Source organism: Dama dama, chromosome 24 (assembly GCF_033118175.1).
Source record: "Dama dama isolate Ldn47 chromosome 24, ASM3311817v1, whole genome shotgun sequence".
Taxonomy (NCBI): Eukaryota; Metazoa; Chordata; class Mammalia; order Artiodactyla; family Cervidae; genus Dama; species Dama dama.
Window position 1 is genome coordinate 28,562,335 of NC_083704.1, and position 26,481 is coordinate 28,588,815.

Genomic DNA, 26,481 nt, shown 5'->3' on the forward strand with positions numbered 1-26,481 from the left:
AGCCTAGCACAAATTCTGTCATTCAAACACAGTAGTCAAATCAATTATAATCATTCATGGATATGAACTTGTAGGTATTTCATGACCACTACTTTATTACCATTAATCCACATTCTCCCCATCTCTTTGACAATAGACAGAAACCCCCAGCCAGCAGCTACAGAAAGCAGAATCTTTTTAATGACAGAAGTAATTCGTTTCCCAGTGAGAGGTGATAACCTGCCTCAATTTGCTTCAGATTTCTCAAGGAAATCTGTTTTCTTGTCCCAATTAACTACTGGCCACTCCTGAGAAGAACCTGTCCATTTAGAGAACCAAGTTTCTATTCCCACTGATAACCCCCTGGTAGAGATACGGGAGTGAAATGCAGATGTGGAGTAGAATAATGTACAGAATTATAAACAGAATGATTTGAAACATTCCCTCTTCCAACTATCTTTTTCTCTTAGCACTATCATGGTCAGTTTGTATCTACTTACTAATGTAACAGATGAGAATAATCAAAAGGCTGATCTTTCTCCCAGAGTCATGGACCCACTTAGTACTGCATGTCAAATGCTCACAGAGGTCCTGACGATATCACCACTGTGTGATTTAGAGATATGAGACAATGAGGGATAATGAGTTCTGGGAGCAATTTACAGAATACATGCCTCCCCTCTAAAAGCATTCCAATTCAAAAGTTTTAAATACTCTCACAACCAAAGAAAACTGAGTGTGTGGATTCAAGTAAAATTAGCCATGAGAGCTACCAGTTTGCAAATTCTGGTCTATAGCTGACGTTTAAAGACTCTGCGAATGGTGACTGCAGCCATGAAATTAAAAGACACTCCTTGGAAGTCAAGTTATGACCAACCTAGATAGCATATTAAAAAGCAGAGACATAACTTTGCCAACAAAGGTCCGTCTGGTCAAGGCTATGGTTTTTCCAGTGGTCACGTATGGATGTAAGAGCTGGACTATAAAGAAAGCTGAGCACTGAAGAATGATGCTTTTGAACTATGGTGTTGGAGAAGACTCTTGAGAATCCCTTGGACTTCAAGGAAATCCAACCAGTCCATCCTAAAAGAGATCAGTCCTGGGTGTTCATTGGAAGGACTGATGCTGAGGCTGAAACTCCGATACTTTGGCCACCTCACGCGAAGAGTTGACTGATTGGAAAAGACCCTGATGCTGGGAGGGATTGGGGGCAGGAGGAGAAGGGGACGACAGAGGATGAGATGGCTGGATGGCATCACTGACTCGATGGGCATGAGTTTGAGTAGACTCCGGGAGTTGGTGATGGACAGGGAGGCCTGGCGTGCTGTGATTCATGGGGTCGCAAAGAATCGGACATGACTGAGCGACTGAACTGAACGGAACTGAACTGAATATTTCTTAAGAGCCCTATCCTCTCTCCTCCCCTAACCTCACTCTTTCTCATCCAATGGTGAACCTGGGAAAAATCAATGAAGAATTCCTGGCTCTGCATTACCTTCTCCTGCAGCCACATACAGTGATCCTCCACATTATAAGGTTCATAATGGCAGACTTGAGGTGCCGTGGTACAAGTCTACCCAGTTTGCAGTTCAGTCTTAGGAAGCCCACCAATGCTATATATCTAGTTGCTTTCTTATCTTCCAGTTGTATGAGTTACAAAGCTGACATCTGATTGCCATCTGCCTGACTGCCTTGGCTTACCTCTCGAAGGGTTCAAAACTCAAGCAATGAACACAGGTATTGTTTATGCAACAGCCTCAAATTCTGACACGTAAAGAGAAAATCAATTTTTATAGGACTCTTTTAAGAATAAACTATTCATAATTAGCAGAATAACCTTTTCAACCCATACTGCATTCGTGATTATGGATAAATTCATGCTGGGAGAAAAAAAAAAAACAAAACAAAAACAGAAAGACTTTGCCATAAGAAAATAAAGTCAACATGACAGAATTCAACCCAGCGGCAATATTTTTGCTCAAGGGTGAAAAAACACAGGGCAGAAATAAATTTTTCAAACTATAAAATCATAGACTGATAACATTTCAGAATTGGGAGGTTCATACAGATCAATGTTTACAAAGTCACTGAAGCAGGTCACAAAAATGTTAAAATGACTGGGAAATGCCTTTTGCAGGCCACTGAGACCACACACTCCTATCTGTCACATGAATTCTTTCTGCAGTGTTACTCTGGAGTAGATGTCCAGTCTGGAAATGAACATCATTGATAAGTAAAAAAAAAAAAAATCATTTGCTTCATCTTCCTCATGGTCTAATTATTTGAAACTTTTTCCTTTTATTGAACACAAATAATATCCTCTGTTACATTTATTACCCATTTAGGGACTGCCTTTCGATACCACACAGACTTTGACAGTTCTTGAAATGTTCGAAAACATTGATTATCCCTTCTTTTCCACCCTCCCTGACTCCTCTGCTTTGGCTTAACATTTTCTTCAGCTATATCTCCTATCATTTGCTCAGTTGTCTTCCTCTAGGCTGATTTTAAATTTTAATATCAGTCTGAAAAAACCCACAGTCCTCCTCAAGTTTTATTTTCACTGGGGCTACTGTAGACTTTAAGAATTTTAGTTTCCTCTCTTGTTTTGGGTTCTCCATTAAGTTATAGATATAATTTGCTTTTTCCTAAAGCACAGAATATTGTTAACTCACCAGTAATCTTACAGTCAACAAGACCTTTAACACACAGCCCTGACCCTAAACTTTTACTCTTTTAACTTTACTTTTGGAGCCAAGTACAAACCTTTACAGTTGCCAGTATTAAAATTAATCTGTTACATTTGGTTCCCATGATTATCTTTTGAATACCGGTTCTGTCATTTCTTCTATTCCCTCATGGTTCATGTGATCAGAAAATGTACTCAGCATATTATGAGTAATGTCATGTTTAACTGATAAGAAAGTTCAATAGGGAAAGGTTGAGGAAAGAGGGCAGAGGGATAGTTCGGGACCTCCCTTCCAGGTTGACATGAATGCCCTAACCAAAATTTTTGGGTGAGACATTTAAACCTGTCCTCCAAATTATCATCCTGTCTCCTCTCTCCATCTTGCCCGCATATGTAACACAAGAGAGTTTTTTTAAAGGTGTCTTTCTGATACTATTTTGACTAGCAGGAGAAAGAAACATATTTATAAGGAAAAAAAATGTTAGTACTTATTTATCATTTGAAAATCTATGCTGGCAGAAAGTTATTAATGACAAAAGAAGTTATGAGACAATATATATAGTGTAACCTTTTGGTAACAAGGGTATTTATTTACAGATTTGAAGACAAACACACACAGGGACTTCCCTGGTGGCATAGTGGCTAAGCCTCTGTGCTCCCAATGCAGCGGGCCTGGGTTCAATCCCTCGTCAGTGAACTAGATCCCGGATGCCACATCTAAAGACTCCATGTGCTGCAACTAAGAGCCAGCACAGCCAAGTAAATAAATAATAAATAAACATACACACAGAGACATATATATACATGCATACATATGCATACATCTATTACATATATATAGGTATGCCTGGATGTAATTCTGGAAGACGACATAAAAACTTATGCAGCTCTCTCTGAATAATGAGATTATCTTTTTCCTAATATTTCTATGAATAACATGGATTATCACCTACTTTAAAGGTAATTTTAAAAAAATCCTATGTTGGTGATAATCGCTTTTCTTTCTGTATTTTCTTAGAAGATGCAAAATTTCCCCTGAAGTTGGTGTCAAGATCATTTATGTACAATTGATAGAATCTGTTTTCTTTGCTTTCAAACAGAAAAATCAAAATATTTTTCTCTCTACGGTCCAGAGTTGCTGAAACGGGATCAATAGTGTTTCAGGGCCTGCCTCTCAGGAAGTGCTCTCATCTCCCCTTCCACATGTAGTTTTTCTGAATGTGCAGAGGATTTCCATTCCTCTCATACATTAGATAAGTGTTTTCTGCCTGAAATTACCTCTTCATTTTTTAACCTTTCTAACTCTGATTCATTTTTTAATTCCCAGTTCAGTGATCACCTTTACTCCCCTAGTTAGTCACTCACTCTACTTTTTTATTCCTTTCACAGTCCGAACACAGTCTATTTCTTGGCTCTTATTAATAGTATCCACCCTTAGACTTTGAGCTCCTAGGTTTTTGACCTTTGATGTATGTAGGCGTTCTCTGGGGAACTTACTAAAAATGAAAATTTCTGAGTTGCACCCCTGGAGGGTTTTGTTCATCGGGACAGTGGTCCAGTTATGTGCATTTATTAAAAACAAAACTCTAGGCAATTCTATTACTTGTGGTCCAAGGCCCACAGTGTCCTACAAGGAGAGAGATGGCTACATCTTTTACATCTTTTGACTATTTCCTCATATCCAGACTGCAGCAGTGTTCCCATATCATCTATATTGGTCTTTATAATTGTTTCTTTTGTCTTAAGCATCAAAACGTATTAGTACAAACAGCATTGTGACCATGTGACCAGATGTTTTGCTTCGGCTGTGGGCAAAGGCAGTGGAGGCAGATACAGTTTATATCAGAGGAGATGTGGGCTAGGCTTATAAGAGTAGATGTGGAAGAGAAGGCACTTCTGATTGCACCCTTAGGATCCCACTGGTTCAGGCAGCCAAGCTTTACTTATGTTTCTAAGCAGTTCTACTACTGAAAAGAGAGAAAGGTGAGGGGGAGTTAATATGATAATAGGTGACATGTTTTCCAGTTCAGGAAATTTTCAAAGCAGATGTTGCTAATCTTCACTTAATAACACATCTTGCACAGTGATTACAGAACTGCTAGAAGGCCATGTAAGAAGCCCCCACCGCTCTAAAGGCTCTGCTTACATTTCTTCTCCCATAACCAGTAACCTACTTTCAGCTCTTCAAATGGCTGCATAAAAGAGACAACCATTTTAACCTTTTAGAAATGGATCTTGCTAGAGTAAATCAGAGAGAGCTGATGGAAATGTTAATTAACTTGCTTTCATCTTGGTCAGGTTCTGTATTTAACCTGAAGGCCCTCAGTCTTTCGGAGGGCTTTCTTAGATTTGATTGCGTATGACAGCCAGAGAAATTCAATCATGGTTTGGTGAGGTGACATGTTTGGGAGGGCACTATTCCTCCTGCTTCTGGCACAGAAAACAGATGCCAAGAAAGGAAGGTAGGTGAGAGTCACTTATGAATTACTCCGATATATCTCTTTTCTGGATCAGGGTTTATAATAGACAGAATTTTCCTTTTCAAAGTTGGGAACCAACTCTTGGATTCCCCCATGGGAGAAGGATGAATTGAAACACACACACACACACACACACACACACACACCCTCTGCTTATGAGGGAATCATGTCCATATAAAGCCAGTCTGCATGACAAAACATCATCCTCAAACCCCACAGGAAGCTCTGATATTTAGGAACAGAAAATAGAAGTGCTTAATTTTACTTTCCTTCTTATTTATAACACAATTAGTTGCTTAATCCATTTAGCATTAAATCCATTTCAGCACTGGACATTATAAAAAAGAAAACTCAGTATAGTTGAAAACAAACCACATTGATCCTGCAACATTTTATAGCTAAAAAAATCTCAACATAAACCATTTCTTTCCTTCAGTAGGGGACTAGCTCTGTGGCAAGATACAAGAGGACAGACGTAACTTTAAAAGACGTGCATGAGAAAGAGAGGGATTTTTATTTATGTATTTGAAAAATATACAACTTTAATAATGCTGGGCATGTGTTCAGAAGTGGTGGCAGAGGTAGGTCAGAGATCTATGCTTTTTAATATCAACCTCCTCTCAAGTAAGGGTTTTATCACATTAATAGCTAAGTCATACTGATTGTAAAACAGCCGAAATGAGGCAATTAGTATGGCCTGTGACAGCCGTGAAGAATGAAACATGTGAGGTTTTCGGTGCAAGCCAGATGGATATCTTCAATATACTTCTTATTATCTGCTTCTGGTAATAAGTTCAATTAAACTGAATCAGTACAACACAAGTCTCTTTGAATTGCTGGAAAAGAAATTAATTATGTGCTTCACATTTAATGAAGCCAAAGAGTCATATTCTGTTTGCATTTTTTGTTTGTTTGTTTTGTTTATTTTGATTGGTAAGCACTCACTAGGAAATAAACCATTCATTTCATTCTACAGTTGGTTTTTTTTTCTTCCGTTAAAAGAAAATACTTGGATCAAGCGGGTTAAATATCACTAGTAATAAGGTTTTCTCTATTCTATAATGTCGATGAGAGAAGGAGAAAATAAGATGCATTCTCTGGGTGATTTTGACTATAATACCTGACCATGTACAGGAATTCTGACCTGAGGGCTTTTTTTTTTTTTTTTTTAATTTCATTACAGAGATCACTCATGTAAAACTATAAAAAAATGATTACCATTACTCATATTCCCATTTATAGAATTAACAGTCTTTAACATTTTCCTCATAGACATCTAGCATTTTTCCCCTCTAAATATACATTAAGAATTTACCCCCAAGTAAAATTTATCAATACAGCTAAAGTCCTTTAATATAACCTTACTCCAGATCTCCTTCCTCACAAATTAAAATCACAAGTTAGCACTTATGCTGAGCATTGTGTTTTCATGTTTAAACATTTCACGGGATTATTTTTATTACTAATTCTCTATTAAATCATGCTATATACATTATATAAAATACATTATATGAAATACTACCATATGTATTATTCTTTAATTTGCCTGCATATTTTTTGTCAACATAATGTACAAACAACATAATGAACATTTTTGCAAGTCCATCTCAGAATACCTATAATTTCCTCTAGAGTAAATATCTCAAATAGAATTGCTGGGCCAGTTTTCCTTGTTCACATCAGTGTCTATCCCAGGTCACATTCCTATTCAAACTATGTGAGTACTATTTTCCTTCTATTCTTACTAACAAATTATTTGGTTAGATGTCTAGTTTTTGCCAATCTTACATGTAAAGTCGTATCACACTGGTACTTTAATTTGCATTTCCCTGATTACTAATATGCTTAGTTGCTCAGTGGTGTCTGACTCTTTGTGACCCATTGGACTGCAGTCTGCCAGCTCCTCTGTACATGAAATTTTCCAGGCAAGAATATTGGAGTGGCTTCCCTTCTCCAGGGGATCTTCCTGGCCCAGGGATCGAACCTGTGTTTCCTGTGTCTCCTGAATTACAGGCAGATTCTTTATCTGCTGAGCCATCCGGGAAGCCCTGATTACTAATGAGGCCGACAATTTTTCAAAATCTTGTTAGTCCACACTATGTGTTTTATATTAAAGGCAAGAACATGAAAGCTGCCTTCAGCATAGAGGCCTTCTTAGGGAAGGGCAGGGTTGGCAGAGAGAAGCACAATAGTTAAGGAATTACAACGTCCCTCTAGACCAAAAGTGGAAAAATGATGGGCAGGATGGAGTCAGGGTAGACTGCCCTGGCACACAGTCTTAATACATTTAAATCTCAGCATTATAAAAGGAGAAAAGCTCTTTTACAGAGAGGATCAGACAAAGAATGATCATATCCATGATTGATATTGCTAAAGGCACTTTATTTGCTAACTCTATGTGGCCTTCATTAGGGCTCACAAGAATCTCAGGGGAAGTAATTATGCTCTTTTCATCAAAATCTTGGCTTCATGTTTTGGCAGAAAAAGAGTTCTAGGTTACGTCATGGTCAGTGAACACAGGAAGCGTAAGAGGCCCAACCATCCACCCTTTCTTTAGGCTTCTGCTATTTGAGTTGTGAAGTCAGAGTGAAAGTCCCTCAGTCATGTCTGACTCTTTGTGACCCCATGGGTATAGTCTACGGAATTCTCCAGGCCAGAATACTGGAGTGGGTATGGTAGCCTTTCCCTTCTCCAGGGGATTTTTCCAACCCAGGAATTGAACCCAGGTCTCCTGCATTGCAGGCAGATTCTTTACCAGCTGAGGTACAAGGGAAGCCCAGGAATACTGGAGTGAATAGCCTATCCCTTCTCCAGTGAATCTTCCTGACCTAGGAATTGAACTAGGGTCTCCTGCACTTCAGGCAGATTCTTTAGAACTGAGCTATCAGGGAAGCCCCGCTATTTGAGTTCGCTGCTGCAAACTAGAGTGGTAGGTCTTCTCAGACCTAACAGGATCTAGCACTGAAATGTTCTGACCACTGTTCTACCAGGGGAGCTAACATAATTAGCATTCTGCACTTCTAACAACAAACTTTTCCTTCCTACTCTAAATGCCTTGGGTCAGAATTTGTGCTAATCCTATTTAGAAAGACTCTTAATTATTGCCTCTAAATAATTGGTTCCAGTGGAAGACATCTAATTAGGTAGAAATGTATTCTGTTATAAGGGCCCAACATTAAGAGCTTTTGTTATGTGTTAGTAGCAAAATGTCATTGCTGATTACTGATTTCTGATTGATCCCCAGTCAAATATGGAAAAAGCTTTGAATAATTTTACATAGAAGATGTGGGCAGCTTCAAACTTATTTTCAAAAAAGGTTCCAATTGAAAAGACTACATTATTGTGTCAGTCATGCCATGCATCGAGAGGTTGATATTTTTCAATTTCCTATAGTTAAAACAGAAAAACAATTTTAAATAATGCACTGTAATAATGTTGTAGAAACTCCTTGGTATTGGTAAGAAAATTCCTTTTTTCTGCAATCTATATTATTGGATAGCATCTTGTCTTCTAAATATAAACAAACACTTGATGGAATGGACAATGAGCACCAATTCTGGCAAGGGGACAAATAATTAAATGTTTAGGAAGCCAAAGAACACTTTTACTTTGCAGGGTTAGGGAATGAGGACACAAAATAATCTTGTATTAGGAGTATATGTGGTCTTAGTTAAATACTACTAAGAACCCTTTTTCACAGTGCACCTGATCTGAGCTCCCTGCTACATATGGCAAATTTCCAGGGATATCTAATTTTACATATGGTAATGTTTATGTTTCACCGACAACTGAGAGGGGTGGGATAGGGTAGGAGGTTGGAGGGAAGTTCAAGAGGGAGGGGACATATGTATACCTGTGGTCAATTCATGTTGATAAATGGGAGAAATCAACACAATATTGTAAAAGAATTATCCTCCAAATAAAAATAAATAAATTTAAGAAAAAAGGACCCCTTTTCTAATAAAGATAAAGTACAAATTTACTTTTTCTTAAAATACAAGTAATTCTGTGCACTGAATAAAAATTGAAATAAAAGAAATATATTTACATATTAAATTTTTAAAAAATTTAAATGAAATTTATTTGCTAAGAAACATTTTAAAACCCATATGAAATCAGTATAAAATTTGTATAGAGAGCAACTATAAAAATAGAGCTACCATATGCCCCTGCAACCCCTCTCCTGGGCATATATCTAGAGAAAAACATGGTCTCAAAAGATGCATGCACCCCAATGTTGATTGCAGCACAGTTTGCAATAGTCAAGGCATGGAATCAATCTCTGTCAATCCACTGACAGAGGACTGGATAAAGAAGATGTGATAAATATATATAATGGAATATTACTCAACCATTAAAAAGAATGAAACAATGCAATTCGCAGCAACGTGGACAGACCTAGAGACTGTCATACTGAGTGAAGTCAGTCAGACACAGAAGGAGAAATATCATATGACATCTCTTATATGCAAAATCTAAAAATAAATGATATAAATAAACTTATTTACAAAACAGACCCACAGACTTAATGAATTTATGGTTGCCAGGGTGGAAGGATGGGGAAGGGACAGTTAAGGAGTGTGGGATCAGTATGTATACACTGCTATATTTAAAATGGATAATCAATAAGGTCCTACCATATAACAGGGAATTTTATTCAATGTTATATAGCAGCCTGGATGGAAGAGGAGCTTGGCGGAGACCAGACATATATGCTTGTGTATTGCTGAGTCCCTTGGCTGTCCACCGGAAACCATCACAACATTGTTAATCAGCTATACTCTAACATAAAATAAAAAGTTAAAAAAAAAGAGAAGGGATTAGCAAGTTTCTTTTTTTCTGTAAAAGCTGAGTAGCAGATACTTTAGGCTTAGCTGGTCAAGAGGCAAACCTGAGGAGAGCTATACATTACATGGTCTCCCTGGTGGCTCAGATGGTAAAGAATCTGCCTGCAATGCAATAGAGGCAAGTCCGATCCCTGGATCAGGAAGATCCCCTGGAGAAGGGAACAGTAACTCACTCCAGTATTCTTGCCTGGAGAATGCCAGGGACAGAGGAGTCTGGTGGGCTATTACACGGTCTCTGTCTTGACTATTCCACTCTGCTGTTGTACAGACACAACCATCATCAATAAAGTAAACAAATGACATGGCTGTATCTCACTAAAATCTGATTTATGCACACTTCATAAAAATTTCTACATATCTGAAACTATTATTATTCTTTTGATTTCTTTTCAACCAGCAAAACACATGGAAGCCATTCTTAGCTACTGGGTTATACAAAAATAGATGGCTAGCTCCATTTGGCCCACAGGCCATAGTTTGCCAGTGACTGAAAATTCAGTCTTTTTCAGACTCTGGTGTGTATGAGGATCAAGCGGGGTGTTTATTAAAAATGTACGGTTTTCACATCTCATCCGCAAAGATTTAGATTTGTTAGGTTAGGGGTGGGGCAGTAGGGACATGCATTTCTATTAAGCATTCCGCTGACCTTTCACTTAGTTGGTAGCATGTTCAAAGTTCTTTGATGTAGGATAGAGCTTTAGATGGTGAATAATCTGCCTGTAATGCAGGAGACCCGGTTTCAATCCCTGGGTTGGGAACATCCCCGTGAAGGGAAAGGCAACCCACTCCAGCAGCTTGCCTGAGAACTCCATAGAAAGAGGAGCCTGGCAGCTACAATCTATGGGGTCACAAAGAGTTGGACATGACTAAGTGACTAACACTTTCACTTTCTTTCACTTTTAGGGCTCCTCAAAGTGTGCTCTGGAACCACCAGCCAGAGAGTTAGTTACTCAAGGTCACTTTGGATGTAGTTCAGCTAGATAACAGCACAGCTTACAGCCCTGCATTTCATTTTGAGCCTGGGAGGTGATCAATAAGATCTAGGGTAGCTATTACCATAGTTATCTTGCTGAACTATATCCAAGACAAAGAGAAGTCACTCTTCTTGAGGATTGCTACTTAAAAATACCTGTCATAGGAAGCCTGTACAATAAAGACACTGCCTCATGCTTGTGAGTTAAATGACATGCCTTTAACTCTGCTCTAGAGATAAAAATGAATTAGTAAGTACAGTACTGTATGGAAATGTAGCCTGCCTTCCATCTAGTTCTTAATGATGTTCACAATCGCTAAAGCACACCTTCCATGAAAGGTCAAATATGATGCTTTCTGTTAAGATTCAGGGGTCTGACTTGAGAACCGTTCTTGCTTAAAATAAAACAGCAAATCAAAATTCCAAATAGACGGTAACTAGCTAAAAAAAAAAAATCAGTCAAATTTAGAAATTCAGATGATGGGATGATAATCAAGAGCCCCCTGGGCACCTGTCAGAATTCTGCAGTTTGGAAGCCCACTCATGCATAATCTGACTATTTATCCATTTTGTGATCGTCTGCTAGAGATTTATTTTAAACCTGCTATACCTTCTGTAGTGGATCTATTCTCTTTTCCCCCTCTCCCCTGCCGGCTTTACTTACTGTCCCTATGTTTGACAGTATCTTCAGCTTCTCTCAAAAAACCTGGTGTAGGGGGATGGAAGAGAATTGGACCTTAAAAGCATTGCTAATGACAGAAATATTGCAAAAAGGTTAGAGAAGATGTTGTCTGATGCCTGACCTTCATAGTGTTTTAATCCCAGACACTGGAGGAGATCAAAACGAATATAAGCACATTTTAAGGTTACAGCATAACTTCTCTGATAAATTAGTCCCTTTGTGGATCTCTAAATTGAATTAAGATACAGCGCTCCATCACATTTCTGGCTATTTTGCTACATTTACATTAAAGGTGTAGGGCTCAAGCATTTTGATGTGCGATTCAAGACCTGGCACAGTTCATGTGGAGTTCAGAACGTTTTCCCTGCCTTTATCGTGCTTTATGAGGCAGATTTCTAAATTGTATTTCTCCGTTTATGTTAATGTCCTTCTCGGCAACCTGGCAGTCTGGGTGACCCTCTGCGTGCGCGTGAGCACGCACACACACACACACACGCGCGCGTGCACGCATACTTCCCATGAATGCAAATAGGGCTCAGAATCAAGCAACAGGAAATAAATATACTCTGAAACATCTGACCTTACCCAAGCCACAGGGTTAACTCCTGTGAACATATTAACCAAATAAAGCTCATTTTCTTTTTTTCGCCATCTCACCTGGGAGAAAATAATAAGAATCAGAGGGGACTTCCCTGGTGGTACAGTGGTTGAGGATCCTCCCGCCAATGTGGGGGACATGGCTTAGATCCCTGGTCCAGGGAGATTCCACATGCCTGGGAGCGACTAAGTCCACGAAGCACAACTGCTGAGCCCTCCAGCTGCACCTCCTGAGCTCACGTGCCTAGGGCCCGTGCTCCACGGCAAGAGAGGCCACCGCAATGGGAAGCCAGTGTGCGGCGGAAAAGAACAGCCCCCACTCGCTGCAGCGGGAGAAAGCCTGCACTGCAATCAAGACCCGGTAGAGCCAAAAATCAATAAACAATACTTAAAAAACAAAACAAACCAAAAACTCAGACAGCTTCTCTGAAGAAAGTGACTATAGTTGAATACCCACTGCCAAGCCCGGAAAGAATTCTGCTTTGAAACAAACGAATTCGCCCACAATCAGGTGGGGAACACACTACTTTGACCGCACACTTTCTGCCTACAGATCTCTGCTCTCCTCTTTCCACAGGCCGCTGAGTTCTTTTGGACCCGTCCTTGCTCCTTCCCCATCTGTTACAGGATCTCGGTGCTCATCTGCCTCAGCATGACATGTCTCCAGGACAGGCAGGTCTGCACTGACCCTGTCACACGGCCCTTTAAATCCTCTCCCTTTAAGTCCACTAAAACTCTTATGTTTAAAAAAAAAAAAACAACTCTTATGTTTAATCACACCTTCCAATCTTTGTGTACCACCTTCACAACCTTCTGCACATCCTTTCATAATAATACACACAATATTTCTTTAGAAATATAAATATATTTTAAAAGGAGTTTTTAAAACATCATTGCCATTAATGAAAAACTAACATTTTCCTAATACACGTGGAAAGATATATGTAGTTAGTAAAAGTAAACAAAAAAAATTAACTCTGAATTGTCTAAAATGATCTTTTATACCATACATGGGGAAATCACTGTTTAACATGTTAACTGGAAGGCAAGGAATGAAGTGTTAAGTTTCTTAACATAGGTAGAAGTTACTACTCAGCAACATTTATATCCACCCAAATAAGGAGGTGATCATGGCATATGATTGGTGTATCGCTAAGCTTTGCACCATAATTCAGTATAAGCGGAGCAGCAGGGAAGTCTGCACGCCTGTGAATGGTTTTAACTTGGGACTGGCGGTACTGCTGGAAGATGAACTCTGATGGGAAAGAGAGGAACTTCTGCCAACTATTTTGAGAGCTGAAGAAGTCAAGGCTTATGGGAAGGATGCTAACCAAACGCAGGGCATAACTTATTTCTACATGTGAAAAAACCCCAGTTTTAACAATATATAGAGCATATATATGGCACCTGTGCTTAGGTAAATATAGACTTAATGTCTGACTCTTGGACTTACACAGTTTTCTATCTGCACAAACAAGTATGTTTATGATAAACAGGCTTCTCTAAATGGCAGTACTTTTCAAACTTCTAGTGATTCCAAAATATGTAATTGGGTAATTTTTAGCTTTCTTCTTTAAATTAAAATAGAGGCAAACATTCTTTCTGGGATATTTTTATTTTTCCTTAGGCTATCTTACTTCATAGCTAATCAGGTCTTAGCTATGTTATTAATCAATTCTGAAACCTTGGGGTTCTTCCTGGTTCTAGTTCATCACTAATTTTCCTTTTGTAATTGAGAAAGCTATACATTAATGAAGATGCTAGCTGAAATTTTGCTATGCCAGTATTATCTAAACTTTTTTTCTTTGCCCTATAAAACAGGGTGAACACACAGTCAATCACATACCCATGCTATTGCTCTGAGTGAATAATTAATAGATTGAAATAGCTGGAGTTAATATAAACATAGATTTCTGTCTGACTCTTGGTCTTACAGTTTTCTATCTACATAGATAAGTATGTTTATGATAAAAAGGCTTCCCTAAATGGCAGTACTTTTCAAATTTCTAATGATTCCAAAATATGTAATTAGATAATTTTTAGCTTTCTTTGTTAAAACAGAGGCAAACATTCTTTCTGGGATATTTTTCTTTGCCTTAGGTTATCTTATTTCACAGAGGGAGTTACAAATGGGCAAGGGGGAAATAATAAATACACTGTCTATATCTATTATGGAGAAACAGGAAAAATGAGTAAGATTTCCTGGCACAGTAGAAAGAACCAGAAAGTGCAAAATCAGGATTGCAGGGTTCACATCTGCTATTGGTGACCTTGAGAAACTCACCAACCTGAGCTTTATCTTCCTCAGTCAGATCATGGCCAAGATCCCTTCAATTCAAAAATTCTTTGACTTGACAGCCAGATATAAAGTGACAGAAATGCAAATGAAATGTAAATTAAAACCTCATCTTCACAATTCTTACTTGGTACTTTCAGCACATCCCATCAAACTGGTGTTCTGTCATCTACTATAAAGCACCCAGGAGAAGGAATGTGGAAAATTTTATTTCCTTAAAACTGGCAGGGTTGGCTGGGTGACTAAGCAAAGCACAGAGGTGGCCAAAGCCCTTTATGAGTACAATAATCCATATCCACGCCTCTGAATAACCAAGGCAGCTCTTTTAAAAATCTCCAATGTCATTGTTTAAACAATGTTAGCTAAAAATAGTATTTGAGCCATGGGTTTTTAATTTGTTAGCACGGTGTTCCTAGATATGAATTTCAAATCTATAGAGACTTGAAGAAATTTAATTAAAGGACTGAAGATAACATTAGTTAGAATACTATAATAGATACAATGGCAGTGATTCTCAAAATTGTATTGGATGATTCCGAAATAAGATAGCCTTTCTGTCATATTCATGACCGACAGTTTTCTAAGAATTGTTAATCATACCACGTTTGCCTTGATGGATTAATTTAGCAACACAGTTATATCTGTACATATTAATATGAAGGATACCACTTGAATAAGTTACATTATTTGAAATGGTGACACATAAATCAATCTATGTGTTCTCTGGGTTAGTCGTTACCTTTCACTACAAGGTTCCCAGAACTGCTCGCAGTTCCAAAATGGTTAGTGGCTATGCAGGTGTAACTTCCAGCATCTGATTTAGTCACATTGATGATTCTGAGGCTTCCATCTTCAGAAATGGTAATTCTGAAATTAAAGCAGATAAACCCCAAATGGTAAGTCTACTCCATATGACCAACTGGGAAATATTTCTATCATCCTGTCATTTTCAAACTATTAAATCATGGTTACATCACTTGACAGCCTCATCTTTATTTATGATATTTACCTACATACAGATAAATATAATTAGGATGTGTGATTTATTTAGTAATTACATTACTTTAATTGCTAATATGGTTTCAACGTTCTGTTGGGATAACTTCTAGAAATACGAGACAGGATGTAACCATTCTCTCTCTTTGGCAGCTATAACCACATTATCCAAAAGGAAAGCTTATTGTAGATTACCGTTCATCTTTAAACTGCTGAAGAATAAGAAAGAAAAATCCTTGATGGGCCACTTTATGCATTTTCATTGAAAATGTTTTCTTCCTTCTCGAGAGGCTTAAATTAAATGAGTTATTATTAAGCTTATTTCTTCCCGAAATATGTCAGACAATACATTTTAATGAGATGCAAGAGCTGAACTCAAAAAAATTAAAATATTCCACAACATGGTATGACTTTGGCAGAATAGCAAATGTGGATGGCGCATCTCAGGGCCCGCAATTAGGGACAAATATCTACCACCAGGTGGGAAGGAAGCACTTCCACTGACAGTCACAAAACTGGAACAGGGGGACTGGAGGGAGGCCTGTTTTCAACATGATTATAGCAGAAGGGAAGGGTATGCAGATGAACAAGACATACAGCCTGGCTTAGACGATAGTTGGAGAAATAAGAAATGTACACAGATGGATTATTCCAGGTAAATGTCTGCTGAATATTTACTGCATCTTTCAAATCTACCCACTCCTGTCTATCTCCTTGGCTCCCGCTTTCTCACCCAACCTACCACAGCAGCCTCTTAAATGATCTGGCTATTTCTACTCCTGCCTCTCAAGTGCGTCCTTCAGTCAGTGGCCAGGTGATCTTTTAAAATACAGATTACGTCACCCCTCAGGCTTACAGATCCTTCTTCAGCTCCACTTTGCACTCAGAACAAATTCTTTCCCAGAACCTATCTGGCCTGAGGAATCTGGCCTTTGCCCTTCTCCTGACTTTGCCCTTCTCATTTCATCTTAATCTTTCTACCCCTCAGTGAGGTCTAGACACACAGGTCTCCTGCAAGTTCCTAAAGTACCTGACCCCCTTCCTGCCTCAGGACTTTTCTGTAATATTTGCTCTTCTGTCTGCCTCGACATCAGGATGCAGCTGTCACCTTCACACTCTCTCGGGACCTCGACTTGTGGATAGTTGTTCCTTATAGACTTTCCCTGGCTGACATTTCTAAAATGGATTTCCCTTTTCCTGTTAATCTCTTTTCTGCAGCCACTTTATTTCTTCCCATTCAATTCAATCTAGAAGTTTTCTTTACCTGTTAACTCTCCTATCAGATGGAACATTAGCTTCCTTGAATGCAAGGACTCTGTTTTAGGACTTAATCTCCTGGATCTAGTACATAATAGATGCCCTGTAAGCATCTCTTAAGTGATCAAGTGAACTGGTCACAGAGGAAGAGCTAAAAATCCAGTAGCATGATTTTCAAATAAGCTGTATTTGTTTCTGGTGTTAAACAGTAAACACCAGCAGTAACCAAGTACTCAGTGATTATGGACACTATACTGGAGGGCTTTCATTTTTCATTCATCTTTATGATGATTTAGAATTCATTCCTTGTGTTTAAAGAGAATATTTAACAGAGAAACAAACATTTGTGTACAAAATGCAAAAAAAAAAAAAAAGAGAAAAATCAATACTATGTTATTGGAATTCAGAATGGCTAAAGCACTTGGAACTAGTACCAGCCTTAACAGAGTCCTTCAGAAAAGAACTAGGATGAACACAGCTTTATTTAACAGAACTTTTGGCTAAACATTTTAAAATCATGAGAAGATTTAGTTACACTGGGTTGCAAATGTGGTACATTTTTCATGAAGGTGCTTAGGAATGGAGAGGTGACCACCTTCTTGATGACCCATTCCAGGTTCTAAGCTTCAGGCTGAGGACATGGAGTGAAGGTTTGAGAACTCTACCAAGGATGCTGGCATCAGAGGATGGCTATTCAAATTCAAGATCCATCAATTTTGGCTGTGTGATGCGAAGCAATTTTCTTAACTTTTTAAGTTTTAGCATCCCCATCTATAAAATAGAGCTCATAATACCAGTCTTATAGGATGGCAGCGAAAATTATGTAAGAGGGTCAGAGAGATCCTTGGTATTTATTAGGGATAATAAAAAAAGTAATTCTCTTTTATCTTTAAAATTGTTCTGTTATTTAATAATTGGTACAGATGGGGAAAATGGAACACAGTTATCTTAATACACTTAAAATAGTAATTAAATCAGCCTGCTTCGTGCACCCCACTGTCACAGCAGACAATCTGAAGTCAATGTACACATGACCTGGGTCATCCCAAATCAATGTACAGGATACAGACAAGAAGGCCCTTTGTTCACTTACACCATAGATACACACATAACAGTTTGCTCAATAAAAAACACATGATACCCTATTAGCCAAAGAGCAGATGTAAATACTCACAAAAATAGAGTGGTGATTAAATCCTAATTACCTTGACAATCACAAAAATAGCATTAAAGGAATTAATCATGTTCCCATTTACAAAATAACTGGCTGGAAATTGTGAAATGTGGGCATGCGAGAACTCAATAAAGAAGGTGACATTTGTGTTTTGGATGTGGAATCGTCTTCCATGAAGTAACACAGGCCTTTGCTGTTGTTCAGCTGCTAAGCTGTGTTCAGCTCTTTGCCACCCCATGGGCTGCCGCATACCAGGCTTCCCGTTCTTCACCATCTCCTTGGAGTTTGTGTGAACTCATGTCCATTGAGTTGGTGATGTCTTCCAGCCATCTCATCCTCTGTCGCTCCCTTCTCCTCCATAGGCCTAGGGTGTATTAAACACTCTGAGGGGTGATCTGACTCTTCCGAAGCACTGCCGCTGCTGCGTCGCTTCAGTCATGTCCGACTCTGTGTGACCCCATAGACGGCAGCCCACCAGGCTCCCCACTGCCTGGGAAGCACTAAAGGGCTACTAATAATTTATACTTTTAAAATTCTCCAGATCTAAAAGGCTTGCATCGCACTGCATACTGCACAATGTCAAAGGATATAAATAAGGAAAAAAATAAAGGATTTGTCATCAGATGACCTGGATTCTAGCTTTGACCCTGATACTTGCTAGGTCTATGACCTGACCAAAATACTTAAGCTCCAAGACAAGGTTTCTCGACCTCAGCAATACTGATGTTTTGGACCGGAGAAGTCTTTGTCAAAGAGGATCCTTGTCCCTTACCCACTGTACTTCATTGGCTATGCCTGTCCTCTCGAATCATGACAATCAAAAATATCTCCCAAATATTCTCTGGACACATCCACCCCCAGCTAAGAGCCACTGGTCTCCATAAGTTTTTATTTTTTTATTTACAAAGGATATTATGATGGTTACCTGCTACAATAGATCAGATAGGTGAGTTTCTTTTAACTGTAAAGAGCTGTACAAATGTTTTTCTGAGCATCACTTGCATCCTGACATCCCTAATTTTGATACTTTGATTGCACAAAAGGTATTTAACATATAGTTGTTACTCAGCTGCAGGACCCTGCTAGTTCTTCACATCTCTCCCAAGGCTCTGCTTTCCCTTTATTCTCAAAACATCCCTGTCCAATTTTCTAGGAGGCTTATGAAATGAGAAAATAATTTTTCAAAGAACTGTCCGTCTTTAAGAGTTCATCTCCTGACACCAGTTTAATTTTAATCTTTCCATTGTTCTCCACAAAGAGTTGAGTAGAAACCTAAGCCTCTAATGCTAGAGTTCCAGACAATGGAGAAGGTCGGGGCGGGGGGGGGGCGGAATTTGTAGAACTTGTAATTTTTAGTACCTGTCATTAAATCTCATCATACTTCTGGGACTGCTCATTCTTCCTAGGGATAATCCAATTGCAGGTTCAATATGAAATTGGGAGAACTGCTCTTTTGGGAAATTCAACCATTTCCTTATGTGAGCAATGCAGTGTAGTGAATAAAAACATATGTTCTGGAACTAAGTTGTCTAGACTCAAATCAGGCTTGCACCAGTTATGAGCTGTGTGACTCTGGGTAAGTTAGTTCTTCTGAACCTAAATTTTTTATTTGAGGTAACAGAATAATAAAAGTAACTATATTCATGGTTTGCTATAAAGATATGCAATGCTCAGAACAGTACATGGCACATAAAATGCACCACATAAGTGCATGCATTTGCCAAATGTTCTATTAGCTAAAGCTCTGTCCCCTCCTAGAGATCCATGGTTTCAAACATTAATATGGGACTCTGTTAAGGCTAAGACTACTCTCAAGTCATTCTGCCCCTCTGAAGTCCACCAACACACTACTATGCTTAATGAAGGATACAGGTGACAACAAACAGTCCTGGAAGGGGATGAAAAACTGGACTCATAAATATCTATTATAAACCTCCTGCATACCAAAACCTCTACAGATCAGGAGGACTTTAAACAAATTTTTTTGGCTACACCATGTGTCACATGGGATCTCGGTCCCCCAGCCAGGGATCGAATCTGTGCCCCCTATATTGGAAGTACAGAGATTTAACCACTGGACCACCAGGGAAGTCCAATCAGGAGGACTTTAGATGACTATATAGCTAGAAATAATGATTACATGGCTAGAAATTGACTGCTTTGATCTCCCTTGACTGCAAGGATATCAAGCCAGTCAATCCTAAAGGAAATCAACCCTGACTATTCATTGGAAGGACTGATGTTGAAGATGAAGCTCCAATACTGTGGCCACCTGATGCAAAGTGCTGACTCAGTGGAAAAGACCCTGATGCTGGGAAAGATTGAGGGCAGGAGGAGAAGGGGGCCGCAGAGGATGAGATGGCAGGATGATGTCACTGACTCAATCGACATGAGTTTGAGCAAACTTTGGGAGATAGTGAAGGACAAGGAAGCCTTGTGTGCTACAGTCCATGGGGTCACAAAGAATCAGACACAACTTAGCAAAATGAACAACAACAACTAATATTTAGATACTTGCTTCCCTTCCACGTGGATCCTATACCAACCAATTTTTCAGTGAATATTTCTACATTCATGTTTGTTCCATTAATAAAGTGCCTCATTCTGGTCTAAGAACAGTTTTATTTCTACATTTGTTTCTCGAACAGGTTTCAAAGTTCCCACTTCATTTTAATTCACTCATTTCAGACTACTGACTGACCTGTAGCTATTAGCTTGAGATTGAACTTTGAACTCTTCCTAATACTCATGCATAGTAATTGAGTTAGATTAAAAAAAAAAATTGAAAATGTAAATCTGCTTCTGGCTTAGAACAGAAGCTTTAGCCTTGACTGACCTGTAGGCTCTTTTTAAAACATTGATAGTATCAGAGAAAAGTCAAAGATGATAAAGCAGCAAGTAGTAAAAAATAAAGGTATGAGACAGGACTTAATTTTCTCTACATGAGACGAGGTCATCTAATTCACAACAGGGTAAATTACCTATCGCATAGAGAAGCAGTTATTCCCCCAGTGTCATTTGGAGACTGCAGATCCATAGGGTATGGGAGCATATCTGGAATTATGAGACAAATTGAATCTCTCTTTCTCAATATGAGGCTCTGGGTTACAGCCACTGAAGAGCTGACCTTGTCAGTCCTATAAATCAAAACTGGTCTGGGGACACTGGACCTTTAAAAATGCTGATCTTTTCTTTTTTGGGGCTCTGGTAACAGATGACAAAAGCTGCCAACTCCACAATATTCTATCACCCTACAGAGGAGGGTTATTCTAAAATGTAAACCTATGATTTTCTGGGTAGTTCTCCATGTATGCCCGACTGTTGCTGACAGAGGCAGCATGTCCTCACCTGCCCCTGAGTCGTAAGGAAACACTTCCCTTAAAAGTCAATCCCGTGAAAGTACAAATTCTCCTCTTCTGCAAAGAGAGGAATTATGAATTAATAATTTCCTTTCAACAAAGGAAGTATCAAACTGTTCAGTTAAATTAAATATTATCTTTCATATTGTTAGACATAACTCACTTAAAAATCACACATAGTTAAAAAAAAAAAAATTCAGAGGGTCATAGCAGGCTTCTCCTTTCTTTTATACATGAGGAGTTCCAGAAAACATGTTTGGAAGTTGAAAGCCCGAGAGCAAAAGAATAGGCTTACACATTACAAGGGGAGTGAACACTCCTAGGGGGCTGAAATATAAAACTTTAATAGAAGTATTGTACATCTTAGCTCACGGAAACTGACAGGATGGTGGAGCTATCACAGGACCGCTGATCCCAGGAACCACAAGTGATGCCCTAGAATGAGCAAGAACTACCCAGCCACAAATCTGTTTGCTTCAGTCAGCACAGCATTTTCTCTTTCTTTTTTTAGTTTTTATTGGAATATTATTGTTTTACAGTGTTATGTTAGTTTCTACTGTACAGCAAAGTCAATGAGCTACACATATACATGCACCCCCTCTTTTTTGAATTCCTTTCCCATCTAGGTCCGTACGTAGCATTAATTACAGTTCCCAATGCTATGCAGCAGGTTCTCATCAGTTATCTGTTTTATATATTGCAGTGTGTATATGTCAATCCCAATTTTCCAATTCATCCTACCCTCCCTTCCTCCCCTTGGTGTCCACACATTTGTTCTCTGCATCTGTGTCTCTATTTCTGCTTTCCAACTGTGCCCATCTGTACCACTTTTTTTTTTAGATTTCACATATATGCATTAATATATGATATTTGTTTTTCTCTGACTTACTTCATTCTGTAGGACAGACCCTGAGGCAGAAAAACAAATAAGACTTACAGCATTTTCTTTTAAACCAAATAATTGGGTGATTTCATACAAAATCCCATTCCTGGCTCATTATGGCAAATGGGAAGATGCGGGGAGTCCTGCAACACATCTCAGGTCACCAACGGGCCACAGGGAAGGAGAGGACACTACTTAAGTAGCTGGTGGGCTTTCTGGCTCTCGCCATGACTGGCTTGAACAGTTAATTCATGCCCCGCCCTCACTCCTGTGGCCTTTGGAGAACACTTTAAACCGTGTCCCTGTTCTGAGCCAATGGGACAGGTCTTGGGGCGGCCTTTAGGCTTAAGATCACACTTCTCTGCCTCTTGGCCTCTCTCCACCCCAGACATCCCACACAGAACACTGGGAGGATGAGGGGAAACTGGGCTTTGTGTTCATTTCCTAGAACTACCATAGCAAAGTATTAAGAATCAGGAGACTTAAAACCAGAAGGATTGACTTTCCCGTGGTTCTGAGAGCAGAGGTCTGAAATCAAGCTACTGGGGGCGGGTTGTTTCCGGAGGCTTTGGGGGAGACTCCTTCTTGCCTCTCTTGTCTCTGGTGACAGTCCCTGGCGCTCCTCGGCTTACAGAGGCATCACTCTAAGTCTCTGACTCCGCTGCACGGCTGGTTCTTCCTGTGTGTCTCCTCACCTCATCTTTTCTCTGCACATGTGTCTGTACCCAAATTTCCTTCTTCTTACAAGGACATGAGTCACTGGATTAGGGTCCACCCTAAACCCATATGACTTCATTTTAACTTCAGGTAGACATGAATTTAAGGGATATCCTTCAACTGACAGTGTCAAGAGCGGAAACCCACCGGAGTTGTTGGTCTGGGTGGAGCAAGCGGCCTCGGGGCCTACCCTGCAGCCATCAGAGGATGGAAAGAAGGGGTGACGTGGAGGAGTGGACTTGCTCTTCTGGGCACAGAACCATCACATAATTGCTCTTTAGTTGATGGTTGGATGGCATCACTGACTCAATGGACATGAGTTTGAGCCAACTCTGGGAGATAATGAAGAACAGGGAAGCCTGGCCTGCTGCAGTCCATGGGGTCACAAAGAGTTGGACATGAGAGCAACTGAACATCAATCACCTCTGCTACCACCCTGGAGTCAGCCAACGACATCCCTTCCCTGATTAGGGCACTAACTTCTTACTTCGGCCTCTGCTTGGTCACCCGCACCTCTACAATCAATCCACAACACAACATCCAGCCAGCTCCTTAAAAAAACACAAGGCAGATTACATCACTTCTCTGATCAAACCACACTATGGCTCCCCTGAGGGCATTCAAAGCAAGAGCAGTAAATATTTTCAGCGACACACATGGCCTTCATTTTCTGCTACATCCATCTCCACATTACTTCTTGGCTCTCGCCTACTACTTCCCCATAACTCTTCCGTATCCAACCAGGCTAACTTTCCTGTTTCTAGAAATACTCAGCATGTCACATATTAAACGCTTGTGTGGATTGCTGACTCTGCCTGAAGCCCTCTTTCCTAAATACTCACAAGGTAAACGCCTTGGGGTCGAAAAGAGTTGGACACTACTTAGCGAACGAACACAACAACAAAGGCAGTAAACTGATAATCAAAAGTGGAGTCTGAAGGACAGTTTGATGTGGTAATGAATAATATGTAAAAGTCCAACAGGAAAACAAAAATTAAGACTGAACTGCAATTTCAATTTCTTCCTTAGTTAACCAGGTTTATTTGTTGGAATCAAGTAGCTCTTCCAGTCTATCCTTTCTTTGTTGTCTAGACAATTAATTAATATTAATTTTGATATTAAAATTATGGTCAAAATTAGGTAGAGAAGATCTCTACCAAAATGGTGCCCTGTGGCTTTCCAAGTAGTTCTGCATAGAACTGGAATTTCTGTAGAAAGGCCTTATCTTTACTTGCCTTTGAGGTAATAGCAGTACAAAAGAGTTTTAAAATACAACACTCATGAAGTAGTCAAAACTTTGAAGGAGTGGAGAGGTGGCCAGGAAGCGACAAAGATTTTTATATTCAACCTATCAACAGCAGAATCAGCCTGTGACCAACAGAGCTGAAGACATATGGGCTCAGAGCTGTCCCTGAATTTGTGCCAGCTGAGAAACAGGAAAAGCCTGGCAGGTTAACTTGCATTGGTGTGCTGCAGACATCAGCTAAAAATACCAAAACTTTGTTTTGAAGGAAAAAAAAAAAATTAGGACTTGGTGAGTTTGAACCTGGCTATCTAATAAAAGTCAAAAAGTATTTTAACTTTTGTGATGGTTAATTTTATGTGTCAGTTTGACTGGGGTAAGGGATATTAAGACGGCAGGTAAAACATTATTTCTGAGTGTGTCTGGACGGGTGTTTCTGGGAAACATTAGAATCTGAGTCAGCAGACAGAATAAAGGTTGCCTTCACCCATATGGATGGCCATCATCCAATCCCCTGAGGGCTGAGGGAACAAAAAGGCAGAGGAAGGCAGAATTGATTCTCTGTGTGAAGCTGGACACCCCTGTTCTCCTGACCTTAGACATTAGCGCTCCTGCTTTTTGGATCTTAAGACTCAGACTGTGATTTATACCATTGACTCCCCTCATCTCCAGACCTTGGAACTCACTCTGCACATCATCACTAGCTCTCCTGGTTCTCCAGCTTGCAAACAGCAGATCATGGGATTTCCTATCTCCATAAACGTGTGAACCAATTCCTATAATAAACCTCTTATATACCGTCTCAGTTTTGTTTTTCTGGAGAACTCTAATACAACTTTAACTGAAGTTTGCTTGATATTATAAATTTCAAGAGATACATAGAAATTCTCAGCCCACTGGGGAAGAGTGAATTCTCCTGATTTATATAAATACTGTTTCACAGTAATGTACGGCTTATAAAGAGTCAGTGGATAGCTGTAGAAGATGGCTTTGCTTCCCATCTTAAGAAAGAAGTACATTTTGGATGACAAATTTAAGTGAAGGTCAGTGGGAAGACTTAGTCTAAGGGTGATTTCAGGCCAACCTGTCATGGATCTTTCCGTATAGTGTCCAAGACAGCAATAGACATTGTGCTATTGAACAGACACCGTGGTGATAAAGTTCCCTTAGAGATAATTTGCTTTCTGTCATCAGATTTGAGTTTAATAAACCCCTGAACAACCTGTGTATTTCTGCCTGCAGAACAACCAGCAGTTCAGAGCCTGTTGCCCTTGCCTGCAGCAGCGCTCGGAAGAGAAAATAAAATCATGTTTGTTTAACCTGGTTTGATCTGGATCTAACTTTCTCTGAACAACAGTTTTCAAAGCTTCATTAAATAACCTGGAAGGTACTGCTGCCCAGGGCAAGATGAGTATTTAATATCGTAAAGTTCATTTTGATTATTCTTTGTGACATGGTGCTTGAATGAACGTGGGAAATATATTTCTTGAGCAGGTAAAACTTTGCAATTTTATACATTACAAATAGCACTAAAAATACCATGTCTTGTGAAGAAAGAAATAAATTAAAGGACATGTTTTGTTGAAAATTTGTTTCTTAAATTGCTACCTTTACTTGAGGCAGGACTTCTCTGTGTCTCTATTAATATAATACTTAGAATTCCTTTCTTCCACTTTCCTATGACCTGAGATACTTTCAAATAAATCTATAAGGTACTAGGAAGATAAAAGAGGTAGGGACAGGAAGGTAATATAATATTCTATTTTCTATACTTCTATATATTTTTATCAAAGCATCATAATAAGTAATATTAATTTTATAATGAGAAAAATGTATTGTTAAACTACAAGGCACTCAGGAAGTTTTATATAACAACCTCTTAGGACATTAGAGTAGTTTAATAACCAAGTATAGCTGTCTTTAGAAATAATTGGAAATAAAAGAGAAGAGATGTGTAGAAATGGACCAAAAGACCCAGAGGAATGTCTTTAAATACATACTCAGTTGAGTGTTGGGCAGGACAAGGAGGAGAGAGCACCTACAACATACTGTTGGGTGCTGTTGGATGCTTATATTAATGCTTCTCATCGCGTTTAATCTGCATGACAATTCTGAGAAGCATTATTATTCCAATTTTTCAGTTGAGAAAAAACAAAATCCAGAGAAGTAAATTAAATGTCCAAGGTTAATGTAATTAGTAAAGGAAGGAGTGGGTTTTCTACCTCAGGTCTCATTTCAAAGTCTGCACTCTACCAAGCCATCCTGTGGTGCTGGAGAGCTCAGGAAAGACGCAAAATAAGGAACAAAAA

The 26,481-nt window shown here is 39.2% G+C and overlaps 1 protein-coding gene across 1 annotated transcript in view; it reads right to left on the minus strand.

Annotated features, from left to right (window-relative positions):
* Positions 1–26,481, minus strand: part of CNTN4 (contactin 4) — a 511,526-nt gene that overhangs the window by 76,632 nt on the left and 408,413 nt on the right. The window contains exon 11 of the mRNA XM_061129161.1: positions 15,283–15,410. Coding sequence (XP_060985144.1) covers positions 15,283–15,410 — 128 coding nt within the window. The remainder of the gene's footprint in view (positions 1–15,282; positions 15,411–26,481) is intronic.